Below are 25,770 nucleotides of genomic sequence, written 5' to 3' on the forward strand. Positions count from 1 at the left end.
GAGAAAAGGGAAGAGAAGAGAGAAGAGAAAAGAGAAAGAGAAGAGAAAGAAAGAGAAAAGAGAAGAGAAATAGAAAAGAGGAGAGAAAAGAAGAGAAAAGAGAAGAAAAGAAAAGAGAAGAAGAGGAGAGAAAGAGAAGAGAAAAGAGAAGAAGAGAAAGAGAAAGGAGAGGAGAGGAGAGAAAAAGAAAAAGAGAAGAGGACAAGAGGAAGAGGAAAAAGAGAGGAGAGAAGTAGAATGGAAATAGAAGAGAAGAAGAATAGAAAGAGAAAGAGAAGAGAAAGAGAAAAGAGAAGAGGAGAGAAAAAGAAGAGAAGAGAAAAGAGAAGAGAAATAGAAAAGAGGAGAGAAAAGAAGAGAAAAGAGAAGAAAAGAAAAGAGAAGAAGAGGAGAGAAAGAGAAAAGAGAAGTAGAGAAAGAGAAAGGAGAGGAGAGGAGAGAAAAAGAAAAAGAGAAGAGGACAAGAGGAAGAGGAAAAGGAGAGGAGAGAAGTAGAATGGAAATAGAAGAGAAGAAGAATAGAAAGAGAACGAGAAAGAGAAGAGAAAGAGAAAAGAGAAGAGGAGAGAAAAAGAAGAGAAGAGAAAAGAGAAGAGAAATAGAAAAGAGGAGAGAAAAGAAGAGAAAAGAGAAGAAAAGAAAAGAGAAGAAGAGGAGAGAAGAGAAAAGAGAAGAAGAGAAAGGAGAGGAGAGGAGAGAAAAAGAAAAAGAGAAGAGGACAAGAGGAAGAGGAAAAGGAGAGGAGAGAAGTAGAATGGAAATAGAAGAGAAGAAGAATAGAAAGAGAAAGAGAAAGAGAAGAGAAAGAGAAAAGAGAAGAGGAGAGAAAAAGAAGAGAAGAGAAAAGAGAAGAAAAGAAAAGAGAAGAAGAGGAGAGAAAGAGAAGAGAAAAGAGAAGAAGAGAAAGAGAAAGGAGAGGAGAGAAAAAGAAAAAGAGAAGAGGACAAGAGGAAGAGGAAAAGGAGAGGAGAGAAGTAGAATGGAAATAGAAGAGAAGAAGAATAGAAAGAGAAAGAGAAAGAGAAAAGAGAAGAGAAATAGAAAAGAGGAGAGAAAAGAAGAGAAAAGAGAAGAAAAGAAAAGAGAAGGAGAGAAAGAGAAGAGAAAAGAGAAGAAGAGAAAGAGAAAGGAGAGGAGAGGAGAGGAGAGAAAAAGAAAAAGAGAAGAGGACAAGAGGAAGAGGAAAAGGAGAGGAGAGAAGTAGAATGGAAATAGAAGAGAAGAAGAATAGAAAGAGAAAGAGAAAGAGAAAGAGAAAGAGAAAGAGAAAGAGAAAGAGAAAGAGAAAGAGAAAGCCGGATCAGAGGCTGCGACCACCCCAAGGAGGACCTGACCAAGTCTGGACATATCCAGTCTCCTGGGGATGGGGGTGGGGGTGGGTTGTCACCTTCTGGGATCCCCTGATCTACCAGAAGCCTCTCTTTCCCCCCCCCTCTGCCCCCTCCCCCCAGCACCTGTGCCCCCACCCGGGGGCCCCTACAGTAAGACAATGGCTGGGAATGTCCACCTGGAACGATGGTGGCGCAGTGGACAGAATACAGTACAGGTAGTCCTCGACTTACAACAGCTCATTTAGTGACCGTTCAAAGTTACAACGGCAGTGAAAACTGGGACTTATGAACATTGCTCAGTTACAACCTTTGCAGCACCCCCTGTGGTCAGGCGATCAAAAGTCAGACGTTTGGCATGGGACTCACACTTATGACGGTCGCAGCGTCACGGGGGGGGGGGTTCACGTGATCCTTTTCTGTGACTTTCTGACAGTCAAGGAGGAAAGCCAGATTTGCTTAACGACCGGGTGACTAACTTATCAATTGCGGTGATTCAGTTAATAACTGAGGCAAGAAAGGTCATAAAATAGAGCAAAGCTCACTTAGCAAGTGTCTCACTTAGCAACAGAAACTTTGGGCTCAATCGTGGCCGTAAGTCGAGAACTACCTATACTGCAAGCAAACTCTGCATTCCGACTGCCAGCGGTTCGATCCTGACTGGCGCAATGTTAACCCAGCCTTCCGAGGTCAATAAAATGAGGAGCCAGGTTGGGGGGCGGGGGAGGGCAAGATTCCGACTTCACGGAGCAACTCCAACCTTTTCACCTTGGCGGCGTGGCCCGCTGCAGGTGGGGTGTGCGTGAGTGGCAGGCGTACACGCACCCGACCTCTGCTCACACCAGTGTTTTGCGCACAAGTGCAAGGGCCCACCACTCGCACGAGTTGAGCTTCGTGTGCATGCAATTACCCATTGCTTTGGTGTCCCGATTTGAAAGAAGGCCCAGTAGAGGGTCGCGTCCCGGTGGGCTGTGGACCCCTGCCATGGAGGACCTGATGTCCCCCTGCCCAATCCGAGGCCAGGCCCGAGGAGCCTGGCCTCAGAGGCGAAGGGAAGGGGAAGCCAAGCGCAAGGCAGAGAGAGAGGCAGAGGTCTCCAGGTGAGAAAAAGAGAAGGCCGGAAGGGAGGGGCTCCTGAGTAGGGAGGGGTGTGTGCGTTAGAAGCCAAGAGGGCTTGGAGGCTTCTCTCCAGCTTGGTGCCAAGACCAACAGAGGCAGGACAGGTGGCCACGGGTGACTCGCTACCCTACGCTTCTAACGGGGGGGGGGGGGGGGAAAGGCATCGGAATGGAGGGGAGGCTGGGATGTGACTGGAAGCCTGAGACGGACACAACCCCTCAAGCTCATCGGCTGGGGAAGTCCGTTGTAGACGGAACGTTCCCGAAAGAAAGAAGTTGCAAATGATTACGGACAAGGGGAGGTCCAAGGAGGAAAAAGGTAAAACTTTCCTATATTTGCCTGTGGAGATTTTCCCTCATCCGGGTCATGGTTGTTCCAAAGGTGTTATTTCCCCCCCCACCGCCCCCGATTCCCCCAAAGAGGCAACTGGACTTTCTGTTTTTTTCTTTGAAGAAGTTTCGCTTCTCCTCGAAGAAGGTTCTTCCCTTCTGACTGGACTGGTGGTGGGATGGAAGGATTTATACTCCTTGCAGACAAAGCTGGTCATTTGCATCCTTTTTAGAGAGTCGTTGAGGATGCTCAAAGGTTTATCTGTGTCCTCAGGGTCACCTGAGGGGTGCAAATGGGTTTGGAGCCTTCTTGGAACTGCTGAAAGGACTGTGTTGTAGACTGGAGATTGGAGATGTCGTATCCCTCCCCCTGTTCAACTAGATGCCCTCTTTGGCCCCTCTTTCAAATCAGTGGTCCTCTCTGTCCAAAATGTGGATTTTGCTATCTTCAAAAGAGCAGCCTTTGTCTTTTAAATGCAGATGGACTGCTGAATCTAGTCCAGATGGGTTTGTTCTCCTAGGTTGTGCCATGCGTTTGTAAAGTGGCTGTTTTGTTTCCCCAATGTCCAGATCTGCACAGGGCTCACTGCATTGTGCTGCATATACCACGTTGCTCAGTTTGTATCTGGGTGTTTTATCCTTGGGATAAACATCATCTATCTCCAGTCTACAACACAGTCTTTTCAGCAGTTCCAAGAATGGCTCCACAACCCATTTGCACCACTCAGGTGGCCCTGAGAACACAGACAAACCTCCAAGCGGCCTCAATGGCTCTCTAAAAAGGATGCAAATGACCAGCTTTGTCTGCAACCACCCCAACCCTGGATGACGCTTCTCCTCTCTGGGGACCAAGGCAGGGGAGGGAGGGAGGGAGGAAGGGAGGGGGAGGGCAATCAAAACTTACATGGCTGTTCAGCAGGGTGCTTTTGTGCGACGTAATGCCTTCGTTTTTTTGGAGGTTCTCAATGGCCATTTCGAGCTACCCAAAGGAAGCCGGCCGGAAAGAGAAAGAGGGAAAAAAAGGAAGAAAAAGGCAAATCAGACACGGGGCATCGGCTGAGCTTCCGCCAATGCCATGCCCTCTGGGTCTTTCCCCCCCCCCCCCGGGAAAAACAGGCCAAAGCGAAACTATGGAAGGCAGGAGAGGGTTAGTGCGGCAGAGACACAAAAGGGGACTGCCTAGGACGGCATGCGGAAGAAGCCACACGGCACAGCAGCGAACGCAAAGGGCAGGGCAACGGAGGGCAGGGGAAGGGTGGCATCTGCTCGCCACTTGCGCAGAGGGCCACGTTTCTAGCCCTCCGTGACTTCCAAACAGGTGAAATTTCCCACCAGTCGAGCTTGACTCGTGGGATTTTATTGGTATCTAGATTTCTGTGCTTCTCTCGGCGACGCAACAGAAGGGGCTCCCCACGGCTCTGTCGCCACTCTGGTTTAGCCGACAGATCTGGGATGTCTCCCTTGAGCTTGGTGGTTTTCTCTGGAGCAGGGACGGGCGACTATGGCTCCTTTACAGTCTGTGGATTTCAACTCCCAGAATTCCTGAGCCAACCGTGCTGGCTCAGGAATTCTGGGAATAGAAGTCCGCAGGTTGTTAAAAAGGTCAAAATTGCTCACCCCTGCTCTGGAGGAAGCGCTAAACTCTACACCAGTTTGAATAAAGGACGTCCCCCCCCCAGTTGGAACGTGCAATTGGGAAGGTGGGCCTCCCACCCCAAAGTCCCCTCCCCCGTGCCCAGTTGGGACACAGCAACCTTGGCCCCTTGACTTACCGTGGCCGGAGAGGAACGGGAGGTGTGCGACAAAGTGTGCCGGGCGTTCTCCATCCCGCCATGGATGAGATAGGTGCCGGAGCTGGTGACGATTTGGCTGGTGCCCGCGCTGTCCAGGGCGAGGCCCACCATGCTGTGGGAGGGGATGGTGGTGGGGGAGGAAGCCCCCGGGCTCACCTGAGCGCTGCCCCCTTGCGGCTCAAAATAGGCCGTGGCGCTGCCTGGAGCGTAAATCTGGGCCTCGGTGTTGTAGGTATAGGTGGCGCGTCTGTCGAGAAGGAAAAGAGAGAAGGGGAGGGAGGAGAGGGGCTCCCTTAGCCTGCGGAACTGACGGACGCTTGAATCAAGGCTGCTGAAATCCCAAGAGAGGCATGGAACAAAAATTATAAATTAACCAGAGCCGCGACCTATAAGGAGAATCAATACAAAATGCTCCACAGGTGGTACCTAGCTCCTGCCAGATTAGCTAAAATGTTCCCCAATATGCACCCCGACTGTTGGAAATGCAGCCATGGTCAGGGCACCTTCTTTCATATGTGGTGGACATGCCCCGAAGTGAAAAGATACTGAATAAAATATGAAAGAATAAAATTGGGAGTTGGATACAAGAAATAATTGGAGAAGACATAGAATTGACGCCGGAAATATTTCTCCTGGGAATAGTAAAAAAGGGGTATGGAAAGAAAAAGATCCATCTGATAATACACATAACCACAGCTGCTAGACTGGCCTACGCACAACTCTGGAAAGAGAAAACCCAGCTACCAGAAGAACTTATAATTAGGAAAATCCTGGAGTGCGCAGAGATGAGTTAATTAACGTATGAAATAAATAACGATGAGAACTCAGATTATTATACTGTGTGGGAAAGGTGGTACGAATGGTTGAACAACAGAATTAAAGAGGGAATATAAGGCATGATAAATAAGTAGTAATAAATTGATAAAGTGATACCAGAGACATTTTATGTATATATGTATAAACACTGCAGATCCGATGTAAATAGAACATGTCTTGTATATATATAAAACTGAATTATATATATATATATATATATATATATATATATATATATATATATATATATATATATATATATATAAAGAAATCCCAAGAGAGGGATGAGAGAGAGAGGGGGAGGGAGGGAGGGAGGGAGGGAGAGAGAGAGAGAGAGAGAGAGAGAGAGAGAGAGAGAGAGAGAGAATGAGATAAAGAGAGAGAGAATGAGAGGCAGAAAGAGAGAGGGAGAGAGGGGGAGAAAGAGAGAAAAATAGGGTGAGAGAGGGAGGAAGAGAGAGACAGAAAGGGGGGTGGGAGAGAGAGAGGGAGGGAGAGAATGAGAGGGCGAAAGAGAATGAGAGAGGGATTGTGAGGGGGAGAAAGAGGGAGAGAGAGGGAGGGAGGAAGAGAGAGACAGAAAGGGAGGTGGGAGAGAGAGAGGGAGGGAGAGAATGAGAGAGAATGAGAGGGAGAAAGAATGAGAGAGAGAAAGAGAGGGGGGAGAAAGAGAGAGAGAAAGAGGGAGAGAGAGAGAGGGAGCAAGAGAGAGAGAGACAGAGAGAAAGGGAGAGGAAGAGAGAGAAAAAGAGAGAGAATGAGAGGGCGAAAGAGAATGAGAGAGGGATTGTGAGGGGGAGAAAGAGGGAGAGAGAGGGAGGGAGGAAGAGAGAGACAGAAAGGGAGGTGGGAGAGAGAGAGGGAGGGAGAGAATGAGAGAGAATGAGAGGGAGAAAGAATGAGAGAGAGAAAGAGAGGGGGGAGAAAGAGAGAGAGAAAGAGGGAGAGAGAGAGAGGGAGCAAGAGAGAGAGAGACAGAGAGAAAGGGAGAGGAAGAGAGAGAAAAAGAGAGAGAATGAGAGGGCGAAAGAGAATGAGAGAGGGATTGTGAGGGGGAGAAAGAGGGAGAGAGAGGGAGGGAGGAAGAGAGAGACAGAAAGGGAGGTGGGAGAGAGAGAGGGAGGGAGAGAATGAGAGAGAATGAGAGGGAGAAAGAATGAGAGAGAGAAAGAGAGGGGGGAGAAAGAGAGAGAGAAAGAGGGAGAGAGAGAGAGGGAGCAAGAGAGAGAGAGACAGAGAGAAAGGGAGAGGAAGAGAGAGAAAAAGAGAGAGAATGAGAGGGAGGAAGAGAATGAGAGAGGGATTGTGAGGGGGAGAAAGAGGGAGAGAGGAGGGGGGGGCGCTTACAGAGTCCCGTTGGCGTACACGGCCTCTCCTCCCTCGATATACTGGACTTCGGCTGGGTACACGTGCTGCACCGTTTGCACCTGGGGGAAAGAGGAGATTTGTTTCAACGGGTGGGGAGGAGAGATAAAAGCCCCTCTCGGATGCTCTGAGAAAGACTCTTGAGTTCTTAATCCAAAACATAAAAAAGAAATCTGCAGAAACCCAGCGGACGATCCGCTTCTGCAACAGGGACTGAGGGGGGGGAGGGAGGGGGGAGGTTCTCCGTTTGCAAGAGAGAAGACCCCCCCCACTTCAGTGCCTTTGGGTGGCTGGAGGGGGGGGCCTGGGTGTCCACGGGGTGTGGTCAAAAAAAAAAAGGGCAAGGGGGCTGAGGTTGAAGCTCTGCAATGTGAAAAATCCTGGCAGCCATCTTGACTTTTTTGACCATGCCTGCTGGGCCTTCCTGTTGGGGGCATCAGCCAGAGAGCCCCCTCTGCCTGGACTCTCTTCCCCCCAGTGAAACAGACCGGCCCCCTGTGCTCCAGGGGAGAAGGAAGGGAGGAAGCGGCCTGGAAGAGGAGGGGGCAGAGAGCAGCCCAAAGGCCGTCAAAAGGAAAACATTCGAATGCCTTTCGACATCGTCCCAACCCTCTCTCCTTTCTTTCTTTCTGTTCTTCCTTCCACCCTCCCCTCTTTCCTTCTGTTCTTCCTCCTTTCTTCCCCCTCTCCTCCTTCCCTTCCTTCTGTTCTTCCTCCCTCCTTCCTTTTTTCCTTCTGTTCTTCCTCCTTTCCTCTTTTTGTTCTGTTCTTCCTCTCCCCCTTTCCTCCTTCCCTTCCTTCTCTCACCTTCTGTTTTTCCTCTCTCCCTCCCCCTTTCCTCCCTCCCTCCTTCCTTCCTTTCTCTTCCTATCTCCTTCCTTCCTCTCTCTCCACTCCCTATCTCCTTCCTTTTTTCTTCCTCTCCCTCCCTCCCTCTTCCCTTCTCTCTCTCTCTCCCCTTTCCTCCTCCCCTTCCTTCCTTGCCTCCTTCTGTTCTTCCTCCCTCCCTCCTATTCTTACCATACCTTTAAATAATGCTGGACTTTGACAGATGCCTGAGCAGCAACCAAGCCCTTAAAAACCTTGGAATTTTGAAAACCGGGGTCCCATTTCACGGTCCTTGTAGCCGGGAGGGCAATGGTGGTGGGGGAAGCCTCCCTTCTAAGGGCCCAACTCTCTCTCGGCAGGAACGGCCGGGGCACGTCTGGAGGGCCTTTGGGTGACCCTGGCCCTTCGAAAATTCAGCCCTCAAGGAGGGGCCAAGACCCCCTAAGGGCCCAGCGGCTCCGTCCCCACTTGGCTTGGCCAATTCCCTTTCTCCCAAAGGGAGGGCAGTTAAATGTTCATAAAGTTAGTTAAATGTTCAAAATTCAAATTCGGAAAGCAGGATCTTGCAGCCTCTGTGTATGTTTGTGTGTGTAGTGTTTCGTATTCCCAGCTTTGCAGCCCAGGCAGCCCTCGACTTACAACGGTTCACTTAGTAACCGTTCGAAGTTACAACGGGACAGAAGCAAAGGGGCTTTAGTTTTTACAGACTCCAAACCTGGGCTCTCGAAACCGCACTTCACGCCTGTTTTTCCACACTTAATGACCGTCGCTCCATCCCTGCGCTCACGTGATCAAGAATTCAGACGCTGGGCCAAGGGGCTTCGTATTTACGACGGTCGCAGGATCCCGGGAGGGAGGGAGGGGGTGGTTGCGCGATCCCCCCCTTTGTGGCCTTTGGACCAGCAGAGTCAAGCGGGGGAGGGGGGGAAAGCCGGATTCACTTAACAGACGGGTGACTAAGTTGAGAACTTGAGGCGATTCGCTTAACGAACGCGGCGAGAAAAGTCGTTCAAAAAGTTGGGGCAAAACTCACGGAACAAACATCTCACTTAACAATGTAGATTTTGGTCATAAGTTGAGGACTACCTGTACTGGAAGAGTTTTTTTTTTTTTTAAAAAAAGAAATCCTTCCCTGGAGAAGAGCCAGCAGGCTTTGTAAAAACTCGTCGGCCAAAGCTTTTATTTCAAGACGGAATTTCTCTTCTTGGCTTTTTGACATGAAGATGTGTATGTGTTTGTGATTGTGATTGTGGGTCTGCACGTTGTGTGTAGAAAAAAACAAAACAAAACAGCAGTCTTTTTCTGGCCACAAGGTGGCATTAGAAACCAGGCCATATAAAGGTAATCCTCGACTTACGACCACACTGGACGCCAGAAATCTCCATCGCTAAGCGTGGCGGCCATTAAGTGAGCTTTCCCCCCCGTTTTATGACCTTTCTTGCCACGGTGGTTAAGCGAATCCCTGAAATTCTTCTGTTAGTCACAGGGCTTGTTAAGTGAATCCGGCTTTGTTCACCGGGAGGCCCCTGGCGCCTTGGACGCTGCGACCGTCATAAATAGGAATCGGTTGGCAAACGGCTGAATTTGTGCACCGTGACCGCGGGGATGCTGCAGCGGCCGTAAGTGTGAGAAACAGGTGGCACGTCACTTTTTTCAGGGGGTTTGTCATTTCGAATGGTCACTAAACGAACGGTCGTAAGTCGGGGACTACCCGTTATTAAGGTTTAAAGATACTATGATTAAAAATAACTAAATAATGCTATTTATTGAATTTTGGGGAAGTGGATTTTCAAACAAAGCAGAGGAAAGGATAATTAATTGGATTCAAAAATCTTATTTAAAACATGGGGAAATAATAGAAACTTGATTGCCACACACACAAAAAAGGCATAAAATTAAACCAAACCACCATTAGGCTTTGAGACCTTAATGTGCAGCTCCGTTACCGTTGTAACTGGAGGACCACCATCTAAACCGGGTCTACATTGCCAGCTGTGCGTTTGTAAACTATCTGGAATTTGATTTTGGAAAATTAACAAATGGACTAAGGGCTGGATCAGAGGCCTTCAAACTTGGCAGCTTTAAGACTTGTGGACTTCAACTCCCAGAATTCTCCAGCCAGCATAGTTATGCTGGCTGGAGAATTCTGGGAGTTGAAGTCCACAAGTCTTAAAGCTGCCATGTTTGAAGACCTCTGGTCTAGATGGATGGGAAATAAGATTTTTCAATCCTTTCCCTTGCTTTGTTTAAAACCCATTTGTACCCCACAACTCTGGGCTGCTTTTTGCTCTTTTGCATTCGTTTTTAACCTTAGCATCTTTAAACCTTAACCCAAATGGGCCTCGATTTACGAACTATTCATTGAGTGACCGATTCGAAACGACAACGCACTGGGGGAAAAAAAAGTGAGCCATCCCCGAGTTTTGCACTTAACGACCATGGCCAGGGGATCAAAATTCCAAAACTGGTTCACATTTACGACGGTCGCAGTGTCCCAGGGTCACGCAATCCCTTTTTGCGACCTTCTGACAAGCAGAGTCAATGAGGGAAGGGAAGGTCCACTTAACGGCCACACGATTCAGTTAACGTTGGTGAGGGGGGTGGGGGTGGGGTTTCAATTGTGGTCATAAGTCGAAGACTTGCCTGCCTCCAAGTTGTTATTGTTGTTGTTTTCCTCCAAATTTGGAGGAGAAACCTTTGCAGGCTGCAAATCCTCCAATGTTCTTTGGTCCCGTTAGGAGCTCCCGAAACGGAGCCCCTGATTCCAGGGGGAAGGGGTGGGGGTGGGTGGGTAGCAGGGTGACTCCCCCATCTCCCTTTGGGCCCCATCCCAAGAATTTACCTGCTGGGCTCTGGGCAGAGTGAGCTCCGGCATTGGCACACCTTTGGGGGCGGAACTCGTGGCTTGGACCAAAACTCTCTGGGGAAAAAGAAAGGGTGGGAGGGGTCAGTTGAGGAGGGGGGCCTGACACATTCACCCTTTGACCAGCAGCCACACATCCCAATGGCATCAAGGAGCCCTTCGGGAAACGCCCTTTTGCTTGGGCGGGGGTGGGGGTTGGACTAGATGACCTACAAGGTCCCTTGCAACTCTGCTAATCTGTATCTGTATCTGTTATGGGTGAAACGGATCATAGCTTCTACACCTGACTGGCTAGGCGGTTGGTAAATCCAGTTTATCGGGATGGGCTATCGGGATTTGGCCATCATTCAACCGCGGCTTGGATGAACCAGCCATTTGCAGGAAGCTTTCGTTGCCCAAGGCTCGTCATTTCTCAAACTTGGCAACTTTTTCAGAGATGTGGACTTCAACTCCCACAATTCCCCAGCAGAGGGAGGCTAGGGAATTCTGGGAGCTGAAGTCCACATCAGTGGCGGGTTTCAAATTTCTTTTACTACCAGTTCTGTGGGCGTGGCTTGGTGGGCGTGGTTTGATGGGCGTGGCAGGGGAAGGATACTGTAAAATCTCCATTCCCTCCCCACTCCAGGGGAAAGTTACTGCAAAATCCCCATTTCCTCCCGATCAGCTGGGGCTTGGGAGGCAGAGAATAGATGGGGGCCAGTCAGAATTTTTACTACCGGTTCTCCGAACTACTCAAAATTTCCGCTACCGGTTCTCCAGAACCTGTCAGAACCTGCTGAAACCCAACTCTGGCCCACCCCTCTCTTAAAGTTGTTAAGGCTGGGAAACATCACCTTAGAATAGACTAGAATAACAGAGTTGGGAGGGTCCTTGGAGGTCTTCTAGTCCAACCCCCTGCTTAGGCAGGAAATCCTACACCACTTCAGACAAATGGTTATCCAACATCTTCTTAAAGACTTCCAGTGTTGGAGCATTCACAACTTCTGGAGGCAAGTTGTTCCACTGATTAATTGTTTTTTTTTTGCTTTAATTTATATGCCGCCCTTCTCCGGAGACTCAGGGTGGCTTATAATGCGCTAAGCAATAGCCTTCATACTTTTGCATATTTATACAAAGTCATCTTATTGCCCCCCACAATCTGGGTCCTCATTTCACCTACCTTTGAAAGGATGGAAGGCTGAGTCAACCTTGAGCCTGGTGAGATTCGAACTTGCAGTAATTGCAAGCAGCAGATGTTAATAACAGTGCTTTAGTCCATTGTACTACAGGCTCTTGTTCTAACTGTCAAGCCAATTTCTCTTTCTGACCTGGTCACTCAACGCCTCCACGGTCTTACCACGCAGCTCTCATCACTGGGCGTCTTGAGGAAAGGCGGTGACGTCAAACCAGCAAATGAGGCTACGAAAGACCAATGGGAGGGGAGAGCTTCCCTGTCTAGGAACACTCTACCTCGACCCGATCAGGTCTCTTGCAACTCGAGTCATTTGGCACCAGTGGGAAACCTCCCTGCCTTTTCGGTTCAAACAAACACCCACCCCCAAAAGAAAAAGGCATCTAAGATTGTCTTTCCAACGGACACATTTTATTCAAAAAGTTAGACACTTTTGTGAGCATGGAATAAAATTTGTCATTTGGAAAAGATGTTCCCAGATTCCCTCCGGCTTTTTGTAACCGGAATTAAAGAGAGTCCGAAGGGACTTTTGAGGTCTTCTAGTCCAACCTCCTGCTCAAAGAAGAGACCCTATATTATTTCAGACTAGTGGCTGTCGGGTCTCATCTTGAAAGCTTCCAGGGATGGAGCACCCACAGCTTCTGGTGGCAAGAAGTTCCATTGACGAATTGGTCTAATTATCAGGAAATGTCTCCTTAATTCCAGGTTGCTTCTCTCCTTCGTCCGGTTCCATCTGTTGCTTTCTTGTCCTGCCTTTTAGGAGCTTTGGAGAACAGGTGGATCCCCTCAGCGAACGGAATTTTGAGGGGGTTGGACTAGAGGACCTCCAAGGTCCCTTCCGGCTCTATTCTGATTCAGATTCTTTTTTTGTGGCAGCCCCTCAGCTAGAGGGGGCTGTAAAGCACTGTGAAGCGGCATATAAGTCTAAACCAGTGTTTCTCAACCTTGGAAGCTTGAAGATGGGTGGACTTCAACTCCCAGAATCCCCCAGCCAGCGCTGCTGGCTGGGGGATTCTGGGAGTTGAAGTCCACCCATCTTCAAGCTACCAAGGTCCCTTCTTTCCTCTTTCCATTAAACTAGACAGACCCAATTCCTGCAATTGTCCTTCAGATGTTTTAGCCTTCAGGGCTCCGAACTCTTCCTAAAATCTCAACATTATTATTTTTTTTTTCATATTGTGGCGACCAAAACTGGATGCAATGTTGACTCTTGACTGATGCATTTGACTGACTGTCTTTTCCGATTCAAGAACTCGGAGATTTTATACCCCGCATTAAAAAAAACCCAGAAGCCCAAGCTGCTGGCTTGAGATAACCAGAAGAGAGAGGCCCCGGGCGTGCAAAATGGGGGGAGTCCGGACGACAGGTGGGTCTCCTCTGGCCAAAGAGGAGAGGCCTTACCTGCTGGGAAGCTGGGCCGGGCTGGGCCGAGGCCGAGGTGCGCAGCGCCACAGGGGTGGCCGAATTGGAGCCCTCCTCGGAAGTCTGCATGCTTGGCTCTGGGAGAGAGAGAGAGAGAGAGAGAGAGAGAGAGGGAAAAAAAGGGAATTTCTTCACTCGCTCATTTCAGCCTCTTTTTAGAACAAACGGGGTTCGGTCTGGAGCCGCTGGTGGGCGGCCATGACGGAGAAGCCAGTCCCAAAAGTCTGAAAGGAGGTTTTGGGGAAACTCACCAGCTTAACCATTTGAATCAGTCATTACTTCAATAGTTCTCTCTCTCTCACACACACACACACACACACTCAGACACTTTCTCTTCCTCTCCCTCTCTCTTTTTTTTTCTCTCTCTTCCTCTCTCTCTCTCCCTTTTTTCTCTCTTTTCCTCTCTCCCTTTCTCTCTCTCTCTCTCCCTGCCCTCCTTTATCTCTCTCTTCCTCTCTCTTTCCCTTTTCCTTTTTCTCTCTCCTTCTTTCTTTTTCTTTTTCTCTGCCTCTCTTTCTCTTTCCCTATTCCTCTTTCTCCCTTTTTTCTCTCTTTTCAACTGTCTCTCTCTCTTTCTCTCTTCCTTTTTTCTCCCTCTTTTTCTCTCTCTCCTTTATGTCTCTACCTCTCTCCCTCTTTTCCTTTCTTTCTCTCTCTCTTCCTCTCTCTCTTTCTCTCTCCCTTTCTCCCTTTCTGTTCCTCTCTTTCTCTTTCTTCCTCTTTCTCTCTCTTTTCATCTGTCTTTCTCTTTCTCTGTCTCCATCTTTCTCTCTCCCTTTCTCCCCCCCTCTTTCTCTTCCTCTCTTTTTCTCTCTCTTTCCCTCTCTTTTCTTTCCTCCCTTTTTCTATTCCTCTCTCTCTCTCCATCTCTTGCTTTTCCTCTCTGTCTCTGTCTCTCTCTGTGTGAGAATTAAAACCCTTAAAATTGCTAAGTCGCACCATCAAGCGGAGTATTCCTTGGCACACGTGAAGTATTAACCCACAATTCTTTTTAGGAGAGAAGCCATCAACTTCCTGACATAACCAAGAATACTGTGAGAATTATTTTTGTGCAAATGAAAGGAAATAATAATAATAATAATAATAATAATAATAATAATAATAATAATAATAATAAAAATATTAAAAAAAACAGGGAGGTCCTCTTGGCAACCTTTGACCCTCACCAGACCCAGGAACCACAGGACAAGAATGAGGGAGAACTTTTCGAAACTGACATAGGGATTTGAAAAAGAGGCTCAGGCCCTTTTCTGCATCCAAGCCGAACCTTCCCTTCCCATTTGCCAAGCCCGGGGCAATTTCTCTAGGCTTGGTCTTTCCAGAGTGGACCCCCTGATCTCTGCAACAGGCTCTCTGTATTATATGCCCGATTAACAACAAGTAACAATCAGAATAGAGCTGGGAGGGACCTTGGAGGTCCTCTAGTCTAACCCCCTGCTCAAGCATACCGTACCATTTCAGACAAGTGGTTGTCCAGGCTCCTCTTAAAAAACAAACAAAAAACCTCCAGTGTTGGAGCATCCACAACTTCTGGAGGCAAGTCGTTCCGCGGATTAATTGTTTTAATTGTCAGGAAATTCCTCGTTACTTCTAAGTTGCTTCTCTGCTGGTCTCCAGATCTTAAGTGGGAACCAGGATAAAAGTCAGCTTTCAGGAACTATCCTGGAGCAGAACATATAACCCTCAAGACTTAGTTTCTGGAAATTTGCCCCTTGAGTAAACACTGAGCCCCTGTACAGGTAAGTCAGAATAAAGAGTTGGAAGGGCCCTTGGAGGTCTTCTAGTCCACCTCCTCTTGCCCAAGCAGGAGACCTTATCCCATTCTGGACAAACGGTTGTTCAGTCTCTTTTTTAAAGCCTCCAGTGATGGAGCACCCACAAGGTCTGGTGGCAAGCTGTTCCACCGGTTAACTGTTCTCATTGTCAGGAAATTCCTCCTTAGTTCTCTAGGTTGGGTCTCTCTTTGATGAATTTCCATCCGTGGTTGCTTCTCTTTTGCCTTCTGGTGCTTTGGGGAAAAACACCAATCGATCAGAACAGAGCTGGGAGGGACCTCTGGAGGTCTTCTAGTCCAACCCTCTTGCTCAGCTGACACCTCCCCTCTTCTTTGTGGCAGCCCCTCATTTTGGGGGTGAGACGCCTGAGATGGGTGGCATCCAAATCCGATGGAGGAGAAAGGCCAGGCCGATGTCCGAACTGCCCCCCACCCCCTGCCCCGGAGGGGCTTCGTAAGCTGGCTAAAAGGCGGCTCTCTCGCGAGCCGCTTGCGTCATTCATCACACCAGGCAAACGCCGACAGGCAGAGCCGGGCTGGACAGATGGAGTCGCTAGCAACCGTCTGTTTACCCCGACCTGGCTCCGTTTCCAGGCAGAGAGCGTGCAAGAGGAAAATACAGCCATTCTTTGCAAAAAAAAAAAAAAAAAAAGAGAGAGAGAGAGAGAGAGAGAGAGAGAGACAAAAAGACAAGACAGGAAAGGAAAGGACTTTGCCTCAGGAGCTTTGCCAGCCCGTCCCGTGACTCAGGAGAAGCCCCCCCCTCCCAAATTCAGGATCTCTGGATGTTTCTGAGCTCCAAGGACCCCACTGCCAAGTCTGCAAACGGCAGCAATGTTGGCCAAGGGGCCGTTTGGCTTGTTATTAAAGGGGAGAACAGCAAAACGAAGTGGGAATGACAGAACTGGAAGGGACCTTGGAGGTCTTCTAGTCCAGCCCCCTGCTGATACAGGAGACCCTATCCCATTTCAGACCGGTGGCAGTCCAGTCTCTTCTGGAAAACCTCCAGTGACGAAGCTGCCACAACTTCCAAAGGCAACTTCTGTTCCATGGGTTCATTGTCCTCACTATCAGAAAATCTCTCTTTTATTTCCAGGTTGAATCTCTCCTTGATTCGTTTCCATCCATTATGCCTTGCCTGGCCTTCAGGTGCCTTGGAAAACAGGTTTTTTAACAGATTAACAGAGTTGGAAGGGAACTTTGAGGTCATCTAGTCCAACCCCCCCGCCCAAGCAGGAGACCCTACTCATCATTTCTGACAGATGGCAGTCCAGCCTTTTCTTAAAAGCCTCCAGTGATGAAGCTCCCACAACCTCTGAACGCAACTTTTGTTCCATTGGTTGATTGTTCTCACTGTTATAAAGTTCCTCCTCATTTCTAGACTGAATCTCTCCTTGGTCAGTTTCCATCCATTATTCCTTGTCTGGCCTTCGGGTGCTTTGGAAAATAGTTTGACCCCCTTCCTCCTCTCTGGGGGAGCCCCTCCAATATTGGAAGATGCTCTCCTGTCTCCCCTGGTCCTTCTCTTCACTAGACTAGCCAGGCCCAGTTCCTGCAACCGTTCTTCGTGTGTTTGAGCCTCCAGTCCCCTCATCATCCTGGTTGCTCTTCTCTGCACTCTTTCTAGAGTCTCAATATTTTTTTTATAGTGTGGTGACCAAAACTGGATGCCGGACTCTAGGTGTGGCCTTACTAAGGCTTTATAGAGCGGTCTTAGTATCTCCTGTGATCTTGATTCAATCCCTCTGTTTGAATCCCTTTCTGATTTTATCCTCACACCTGCAAGGTAGGCCAGGATGGACCAGGCAACCATCACCAACCAACCAGCCTCAGGTAGGCTGCCGAAAGGCTTTGTCTCTCTGTCTCCTGCCTCTGAATTCAACAATCTAGTCTAAAGAAAAGAAGAATTAGGGGGGGGACATAATAGCAGTATTCCAGGATTTGAGGGGCTGCCCCAAAGAAGAGGGCGTCAACCTATTCTCATGGCAACGAATCAAGGAGGAGAAGCAACCTGGAACTAAGGAGAAACTTCCTGACAGTGAGAACAATTCACCAGTGGAACTGCTTGCCTCCAGAAGTTGTGGATGCTCCATCACTGGAGGCTTTTAAGAAGAGTCTAGACCAGTGACGGCTAAATTTTTTGCCGTTGGGTGCCAAAAGCGTGGGGGAGCGGGGGAGGGCGGGGTTGCGTGCGTGCGTGCCCACGCCTATAATTCAATGCCCCCCCATGCATGCGCACGCGACCCTCCCACGCTCCCCCTGCTTTTGGCACGCAACAGCAAAAAGGTTACCGGTGGGTTCGGTAGGTCCGTTTTTTTTCGCCCTCCCCAGGCTCCAGAGGCTTTCTTGGAGCCTGGGGAGGGCGAAAACAGCCTTCCCCAACCCACCCTGGAGGCCGGAAATTGCCCATTTCCTGACTTCCGGTGGGCCGAGAAGGCCTGAAAATCAGCTGGCCGCACTGGAGCTGGGCTAGGGCAATGCTTGCGTGCCCACAGATGTGGCACGCGTGCCATAGGTTCACCATCACGGGTTTAGACAGTCGCTTATCTGAAATAGTATAGGGTCTCCTGTTTGAGCAGGGGGCTGGACTAGAAGACCTCCCGGGTCCCTTCTGATGTAAATCTCACCACTAACCCATGCGGGATACTGGAGGTCTTTAGAGGGGCTTCCATGAAAAACAAGCCAACTTACAAACTACAGGTAGTCCTCAACTTAATGACAGATTCATTTAGTGACCATTCAAATTTACGACAGCACTGAGGGAAAAAAGGGGGCTTATGACCGTTTTTCACCCTTCCGACCTTTGCAGCAGAACCTGTGGTCTCGTGTGATCAGAGATTCTGACGCTTGGCAACCGCTTTATACTTATGACCGTCGCTGGGTCCCCTTTGGCGACTTTCTGATAAGCGCCATCCACAGGGAAGCGTGTTCACTTAACAACCATGGCAAGAAAGGTCGGTCAAACAGCGCAAAACACTTTTAACGAATGTCTCACTTAGCAACATAAATTCTGGGCTCGGGGTGGTCGTAAGTCGAGGACCACCTGGACAAACAACTACAAACCAAAAGGCAAAGCTGCAGCACCCTTTTTGCATGATTCAAAACCGTCCTTAAATCGTTGCCAGTCCTTTGCTGTGGATTTTCAAGATTAACCATTTTTTTTTTTATTTTGGGTAAAGTTGGCCTGCTCAATATTTAAAACAGAACCAAATCAAACGGTGGTGTTTGCAATTAATGACCTTCCAGAAAGAGGGAAGAAAAGGGTCCTCCTTTTACCGACCTCGAATGGACGGAAGGCTGAGTCAACCTTGGTGAGATTCGAACTGCCAAATTGCAAGCAGCCAGCAGCCAGCAGAAGTGGCCTGCAGTACTGCACTCTAACCACTGCACCACCACGGCTCCTAATAATCCCATTGCAATGAGGGTCAAATCGGACAAATAGCTACCCTGGGACGGCTTGAGGCCGATTGGCTCCGACCCACCGCCCGACATTACCTTATATACCCCAAACCCACAAGCACCTGACTTTCGGGACCCCGCCACGTTGTCATAGCAACCTGAGCACCTACCGTTGGCATTCAGTTCCTCATTTCCCACAAGCCCAGCTCCCCCCATCCTGGAAAAGAAGGAACTCAAGGTCTGGGGAAAGCTGAGCCACCTTAAGACATACGGGCAGGTTACAATTTTGATATCCTGATTAATATCCAATCTATTTCAGGCCTTACTAATACATATATGTAAAAGCTTTGAGCCACAGCTCTCTATTACGTGTATTTTTCCCTTTCGCGGAAGGGACCTCAGAGATCTCCTAGTCCCGTGATGGTGAACCTATGACATGCGTGCCACAAGTGGCACGCAGACCCATATCAGTGGGCACACGAGCTCAGCTTATTTTCAGGCCTTCTGGGCCCACCGGAAGTAGGGAAATGGGTTGTTTCCAGCCTCCGGAGGACCTTGGGGGGGGGCACATTTTTCACTCTTCCCAGGCTCCAGAGGTTTTCCAGAACCTGTCAGAACCAGCTGGATTTCACCCCTGCTACAGACCCCTCACATCCTGGACATAAACTGTTTCCTCTCCTACCCTCAAAATGACCCTATAGAGCACTGCACATCAGAACAACTAGACACAAGGACAGTTCTACCATGCCATCACTCTGCTAAACAACTCATTCCCACAACACAACACTTAGTAAGGCTGTATTACTATTCTTCTCATCTTTCCTATTACCTATCTCCTTTTCTACTCATGATTCTAATGTTGTTACTTGTATCTTTACGATTTGTGGGAAGCCCCCCACCCCGAAGAATGAAATATTTTGGGAAATATTTAAAAAAAGAGCAGAATATTTTATTTCCCCAAAGGAGAAATGGAGAAACATGTTTTTAAGAGGCAGAAAGCAGCCCTCAAATTCTTTCTTAATAGCCCACAGCAGTTGCTGACACTTAAGGGATAACAAGCTTATTGAAAGAGGAAGCCAACTATCTAGATGGCTCCGTTCATAAGCAAAGCAAATATTGCTGGCAGAAGTCCATTCAAGACAGGATATTTCAAAACCCCTTGCAGCAATTTTGACAGCTAACCAAAGCAGAGCGATAGGATTAGAGCAAGCTGCCCCTCACCCAAAAAGTCAGGACAGCCATCAGACACAGGACAGCCATCAGCCACAATAGCAATTACCCAGAACACAAAGCCCCTTCATTGCACAATCCCCCCAGAACATCTCAAACTTCAAAGCCACAGGAACCTATAAAGATCCATCCACTCCTTCAACCATTTGGTCAGCTGCCCCAGAACTGCATGCTGTGGTTCTGTTCATCAATAAACAGAGTCCTTCTTTCCAATCAGCCTCCATGTTATATCCAGCGTCTTTCTCCTGGCTGAACTAGATGGATTCCCCCCCCCCCAAAACACAGGGGTGGGCAAATGTGACCCTTTTACAACCTGTGGACTTCAACTCCCAGAATTCCTGAGACAGCTTGGAATTCTGGGAGTTGAAGTCCACAGGTTGTAAAAGGGCCACATTTGCCCACCCCTTCCCTAACAGATTCATATTGTTTTATTTAGTTTCCTAGTATGATTTATGTTGATTGCTTATTTAGTGTCCTGTGACTACCCCTAAGTTTTGTATCTTATGATTTAGGATGAATGTATTTTTACGATACTACGCTTGTGATTGATCACTTGTGGCTTTTAAACACCAAAACAAATTCCTTATGTGTCAAATCACACTTGGCCAATAAAGAATTATGTTTTATTCTATATATTATGCCTCCCCCACCCCCCGGTCATATCCTTATCATATCATAGGCTTCCCCCAGAAGGCTCTGGTGGACTGGTGCAATAAAAGTAACCTGGTTCTAGATTACAAAGGAGATCATCGTAGATTTTAGAAAGCGCCAGCATGGTCGTACTCCACTCAGTATCAAGGATGGAGCCATGGAGGTGGTCAACAGTATTAAGTATCTGGGGGTGCAGATAACTAACAATCTGACTTGGTGTCTTCCTACATTATCTTTCATGAAGCGTGCACACCAGACGTCTGCATTTCCTGCATCAGATGAGGAGGGGATGTCTTTCTCCTTCTTGTCCTGGCCACTTTTTACAAAGGCACGATCGAGAGCATTTTAACAAACTGCATCCCTGTTCGGTTCGGTGGCCGCAGTGCCTCAGATAGAAAGTCCCTACAGAGAGTGGTGAGGACAGCGGAGAAGTTTGTAGGAATCTTGCTTCCCATTATTCAAGATGCTTAACTAAGATATGTGCTTGGAGCTCGAAGCATTGTTAGAGACCCCACACCAGTGGTGGGTTTGGGTTGCTACCAGTTTGGGAGAACCGGTAGCAGCGGCGGTGAGAGGCTCCACCCACCTGGCCAGACATCATCAAATATGCTCTGCGCATGTGCAGAAGTGGCGCGTGAATGAGTGAAACGAGCACGCGTGTGCAAGCGAACTGGTAGCAAAAGTAAGTGAAACCCACCACTCCCCCATACACCCACTCCAGGGTCTGTTTCTCTTGCTCCCCTCTGGGAGGAGATTTCAAAGTATTTCGAGCAGGACTAACCAATTCTGCAACACCTTTGTTCCCTAGGCCATCCGTCTGGCAAACTCGCAAGATTCCTTTCTCTCGCCATGTATATCCGAAATACATCCGAACGAGAGTATGTTGTTTCTCCGTGTCATATAATATATGTGGGTACATACATAATTTTGTATTTACTTAGTTATCTTGTCATGTATATATGTTTATATTAGAGGTGGAGACCCTTTGAGAACTGTATGCAGCGTAATTTCATTTTAATGTATGCCGATTAGTCTACAAAGTGACAATATATTCTCTTCTCTTCTCTTCTCTTCTCTTCTCTTCTCTTCTCTTCTCTTCTCTTCTCTTCTCTTCATTCCATTCTCTATTCTATTCTATTCTATTCTAATTCTCTATTCTCATCTCTTCTCTTCTCTTCTATTGTATTCATTCCATTCTCTCTTCTCTTCTCTTCTCTTCTCTTCTCTTCTCTTCTCTTCTCTTCTCTTCTCTTCATTCCTCTATTCTATTCTGCATTCTATTCTCTTTTCTTTATTATTCTCTTCTCTATATTCTATTCAATTCTGTATATTCTGTATCTATTCAATTCTGTATCTATTCAATTCTGTATCTATTCTGTATCTATTCTATTCTGTATATTCTGTATCTATTTGTATCTATTCTGTATCTATTCTATTCTGTATCTGTTCTATTCTATTCTTTCCTCTATTCTATTCTATTCTATTCTATTCTATTCTATTCTATTCTATTCTATTCTATTCTATTCTCTTCTCTATTTCTATTCTATTCTATTCTATTCTATTCTATTCTATTCTATTCTATTCTATTCTATTCTATTCTGTATCTATTCTATTCTATTCTATTCTATTCTATTCTATTCTATTCTATTCTATTCTATTCTATTCTATTCTATTCTGCATTCTATTCCTATTCTCTATTCTATTCTATTCTATTCTATTCTATTCTATTCTATTCTATTCTATTCTCTTCTGCATTCTATTCCTATTCTCTATTGTATTCTAACTCTACTCTACTCTACTCGATTGTAACTCTGAATTCTATTCCATTCCATTCCATTTTTCTATGCTATGCTATGCTATCCAAAGAGAAGGGTTGGAAAAGGGGAAGGGTTTTTTCTCTCTCTCTCAAGGATCTGGTTGCAAAGCGCCCGGCTTCTCCGCAGTCTCCAACGGAGAGAAGATTTCATTCCACCCCCCCCACTTCCCCCCCCCCCCCGCTCCTCGGAAGGCCTGACCCGACAGCCCGATACATTTCGTGCGCTTCAAAGGGCGGGGAGGGAGGGAGGGGGAACGGAACAGCTTTTGTTTGGTTTGGGAAGCTTTCTCTCCGTCGCCGGGGCAACCGTCGCCGGGAACCAATCGGGAGCCGAGCGCGTCGCCCGGGGCAACCGTTGTTACTCGGTCAACAATGCGGCGGCTCCCGGGATTAATTGCACATCTGCAGGCTGTTCGCTTCGGCTGCTCCAGCCCCCCCCCGGTCCTGTGCGCCCCCTCCCTCCCCCTTGCACCTGAGGCTTTCGCTGCGCCACGGGAGGGTTGCGCTCCATCCATGCACAAAGTTGCGCGGGGGGGGGGTTGCGAAAGGGATGGAAGCGAAAGCAAGAGCAGCTTTCAAACTTCCCCCTACCCACCCCGTCCGGATTTTTCCGGAGGGGGAGGGATGTGTGAGCCCCGTTTGGTCCGCCCGGCTGCCCTTGCAGCCTCAGCCGAGGAAAGGCGATCTTGACCCGGGATAATCTTGGAAGGAGCAGGGCTGGGGTCGGACTAGATGACCTACAAGGTCCCTTCCGACTCTGTTCATCTGTTAAGTGGCATAGGGTCGCCTGCTTGGGCAGGGCTGGGGTCGGACTAGATGACCTACAAGGTCCCTTCCGACTCTGTTCATCTGTTAAGTGGCATAGGGTCGCCTGCTTGGGCAGGGCTGGGGTCGGACTAGATGACCTACAAGGTCCCTTCCAACTCTTGTTATTCGTTTCCTGAATTTGATCGGGCTCCTTCGCTGCAAAACCTGGAGGCTGGGCTCTCTCCAACCTTGGCAAACTTTAAGACTGGAGGACTTCAGCTCCCAGATTTCCCCAGCCAGCCATGTCAGGAGCTGAAGAAGCTTCTTGGATGAGAAGCGAAACGTCTTCAAAGTGTGGGAAGCCCTTCCTCCCCAACTCCCAGAAGAATGAAATATTTTGGGAAATATTTTTTTAAAAAAGGCAGAATATTATATTTCCCTAAAGGAGAAATGGAGAAACATGTTTATTTTTAAAGGGGCAGAAAGCAGCCCCCACCTTTTCTTAATAGCCCACAGTTTAAGAGATAATGAGCTTATTGAAAGAAGACAAGTATCTAGATAGCTCTATTCATAAGCAAATACCCTCACCCAAGATCTAACACAGGACGAAAGCCATTAAGCCACAAAAGGAATTGCCCAACACCCTTTCAGAGCACTCCAAACTTCAACCAAACTTAGCTCAGACAAACACCTAGGATTTGCATTCCCGCTTTTGCCTATAGAGCCAGCTATGACCCCTACATGACCCCACAGGAATCTGACAACAGCCAATAGAAGACATGTTCTTGCACAGGAACAGGAACAGGAAGCTGAAGATTTTAATTGGTTTTTAAATATGGGATTTTAAATTTGGGGTTTTTAAAATTGAGCCTATCATTTCATAATTTTAAATTTTGTTTGTCTTTGTGCTTTTAATCAGGCTGTACACCGCCCTGAGTCCTTCGGGAGAAGGGCGGTATAGAAATAAAATAAAATAAAATAAAATAAAATAAAATAAAATAAAATAAAATAAAATAAAATAAAATAAAATAAAATAAAATAAAATAAAATAAAATAAAATAAAATAAAATAAAATAAATAAATAAATAAGTGCAAAGCCCAAGGAAGGTATAAAAACCCTTCCACTCTCAACTCCATTTTTGGTCAGCTGCACCAGAACCACAGACCCAACTGGTTCTGCTTCATCAGCCTCCATGTTTCCAGTTTCTTTCTCCCGGCTTGGAACTGAACCAGATGGATATTTCTTCCCACAAAAGCCAAAACAAGGAAGTCCAGTGGCCTCCTAAAAAAAAAGGACCTTTGGGACACCCAGGACTTGGATGACTTGAGAATTGCTACAGACTTTTAACCGGTGGAACGGCTTGCCACCAGACGTTGTGGGTGCTCCATCACTGGAGGCTTTGAAGAAGAGACTAGGCAGCCATTTGTCCAGAATGGCATAGGGTCTCCTGATTGAGCAGGGGGTTGGACTAGGAGACCTCCAAGGTCCCTTCCAGCTCTATTGTGCTTCAAAGAAGTGCTGCCCCCCACTATTCAGATGACATCCCACCTTCCTTTACCTTGGGTTCTTTCAGGTGAGAAGGTGGTGGAGATGCATCGGGCCTGATGAAGGCCACGCATCCAGAGAAGGCGGAGGAAGACGGGTGGGTTGCCCACAGCCCCGGTGCTTAACAGGTTCTGCAAAGGTGGTGGTCCCGAGAGAGATAGGTGCACAGGGCGGCTCAAGAGCCATTGCTGGTCCTATAGGGAGGTGGGCTTTGGGGACGAAGGGCAGGAGAACAACTTCTTCAGGTGGTGAAGTGAATTGGGCTTCCCCGTGGACTTTTGCTTGTCAGAAGGTCGCAAGAGGGGATCACAGGGCCACGGGACGCTGCAACCGTCGTAAATACGAGACAGTTGCCAAGTGCCTGAATTCTGATCCCGTGACCAGGGGGATGGCCGCAACGGTCATAAGTGTGAAAAACGGTCATAAGTCACTTTTGCCCGGGCTGTTGTAACTTCAAACGGTCCCTAAACTGTGGAAAGTCGACAACTACCTCTAGTTATCTGTTATCTAATTTTAGGTTCTATTTAATTGGGCCAAACTATGTTATAATAATAATCTTAATTAGCAATTTTATGATGTTTGTGTTATCTATATTTTTCTGGACTATACACCGCCTTGAGTCCTACGGGAGAAAGGCGGTATAGAAATATATATAAATAAATAAATAAATAAATAAATAAATAAATAAATAAATAAATAGTTACCTGCATGACAAATACTAGTTAGCTTCTAGGCGTAGAGACCCATTTTCTTATATTCTACAAATTCCATGCAGCCCATAAAGCAGAGGTCTTAAAACTTGGCAGCTTTAAGACTTGTGGACTTCAACTCCCAGAATTCTCCAGCCAGCTATGCTGCCATAAAGGATTGGTTGCGTAAACCGAAGCATCGAATCAAAATCACGTGGAGTCTTAGCAAAGCTTTATAAGTAAAGCTTTACTTACTTATAAAGGAATAAAGCTTTATAAAGCCTTAGTAAGGCCACACCTAGAGTACCGCATCCAGTTTTGGTCCCCACGTTACAAAAAAAGAGGTTGAGACTTTGGAAAAAGTGACGAGAAGAGCAACTAAGATGATGATTAAAAGGCCTGGAGACTAAAACATATGAAGGACGGTTGCAGGATTTGGGTTTGGCTAGTCTAGAGAAAAGAAGAATTAGGGGGGACATGATAGCAGGATTCCAGTACTTGAGGGGCTGCCCCAAAGAAGACGGGGGTCAAACAGGGTCTCCTGATTGAGAGAGGGTTGGACTAGAAGACCTCCAAGGCCCCTTCCGGTTCTATTCTGATTGATAGATTTTCCACAGCACCAGAGGGCAGGACAAGAAACGACAAATGGAATCTAATCAAGGAGAGAAGCAACCAGGAGCTAAGGAGAAAATTCCTAACAGTGAGGACAATTAACCAGAGGAACTGCCTGCCACCAGAAGTTGTCGGAGCTCCAACCCTGGAGGTTTTTAAGAAGAGACCGGACAGCCCTTTGTCCGAAACGGTACAGCTTGAGAAGGGGGCTGGACTAGAAGACCTCTAAGGTCCCTTCCAACTCCGTCATTCTTTTAAATCGCTACGGACTC

At 47.6% G+C, this 25,770-nt stretch overlaps 1 protein-coding gene across 2 annotated transcripts in view; it reads right to left on the reverse strand.

The window, feature by feature from the left end:
• RFX2 (regulatory factor X2) overlaps nucleotides 1–25,770 on the reverse strand; it is a 58,984-nt gene that overhangs the window by 17,411 nt on the left and 15,803 nt on the right. For both annotated transcript variants that reach the window (XM_070931923.1, XM_070931924.1), the window contains exons 2-6: nucleotides 13,014–13,111; nucleotides 10,421–10,498; nucleotides 6,733–6,812; nucleotides 4,549–4,816; nucleotides 3,681–3,755 (exon numbers count right to left, since the gene is read on the reverse strand). In XM_070931923.1, the coding sequence (XP_070788024.1) occupies nucleotides 3,681–3,755; nucleotides 4,549–4,816; nucleotides 6,733–6,812; nucleotides 10,421–10,498; nucleotides 13,014–13,103 (591 nt within the window). In that variant the 5' untranslated portion in view covers nucleotides 13,104–13,111. The remainder of the gene's footprint in view (nucleotides 1–3,680; nucleotides 3,756–4,548; nucleotides 4,817–6,732; nucleotides 6,813–10,420; nucleotides 10,499–13,013; nucleotides 13,112–25,770) is intronic.

The sequence above is a fragment of the Pituophis catenifer genome, unplaced genomic scaffold, assembly GCF_029215685.1.
Source record: "Pituophis catenifer annectens isolate HBS135680 unplaced genomic scaffold, rPitCat1.0.hap2 SCAF_1, whole genome shotgun sequence".
NCBI classification, from domain to species: domain Eukaryota; kingdom Metazoa; phylum Chordata; class Lepidosauria; order Squamata; family Colubridae; genus Pituophis; species Pituophis catenifer.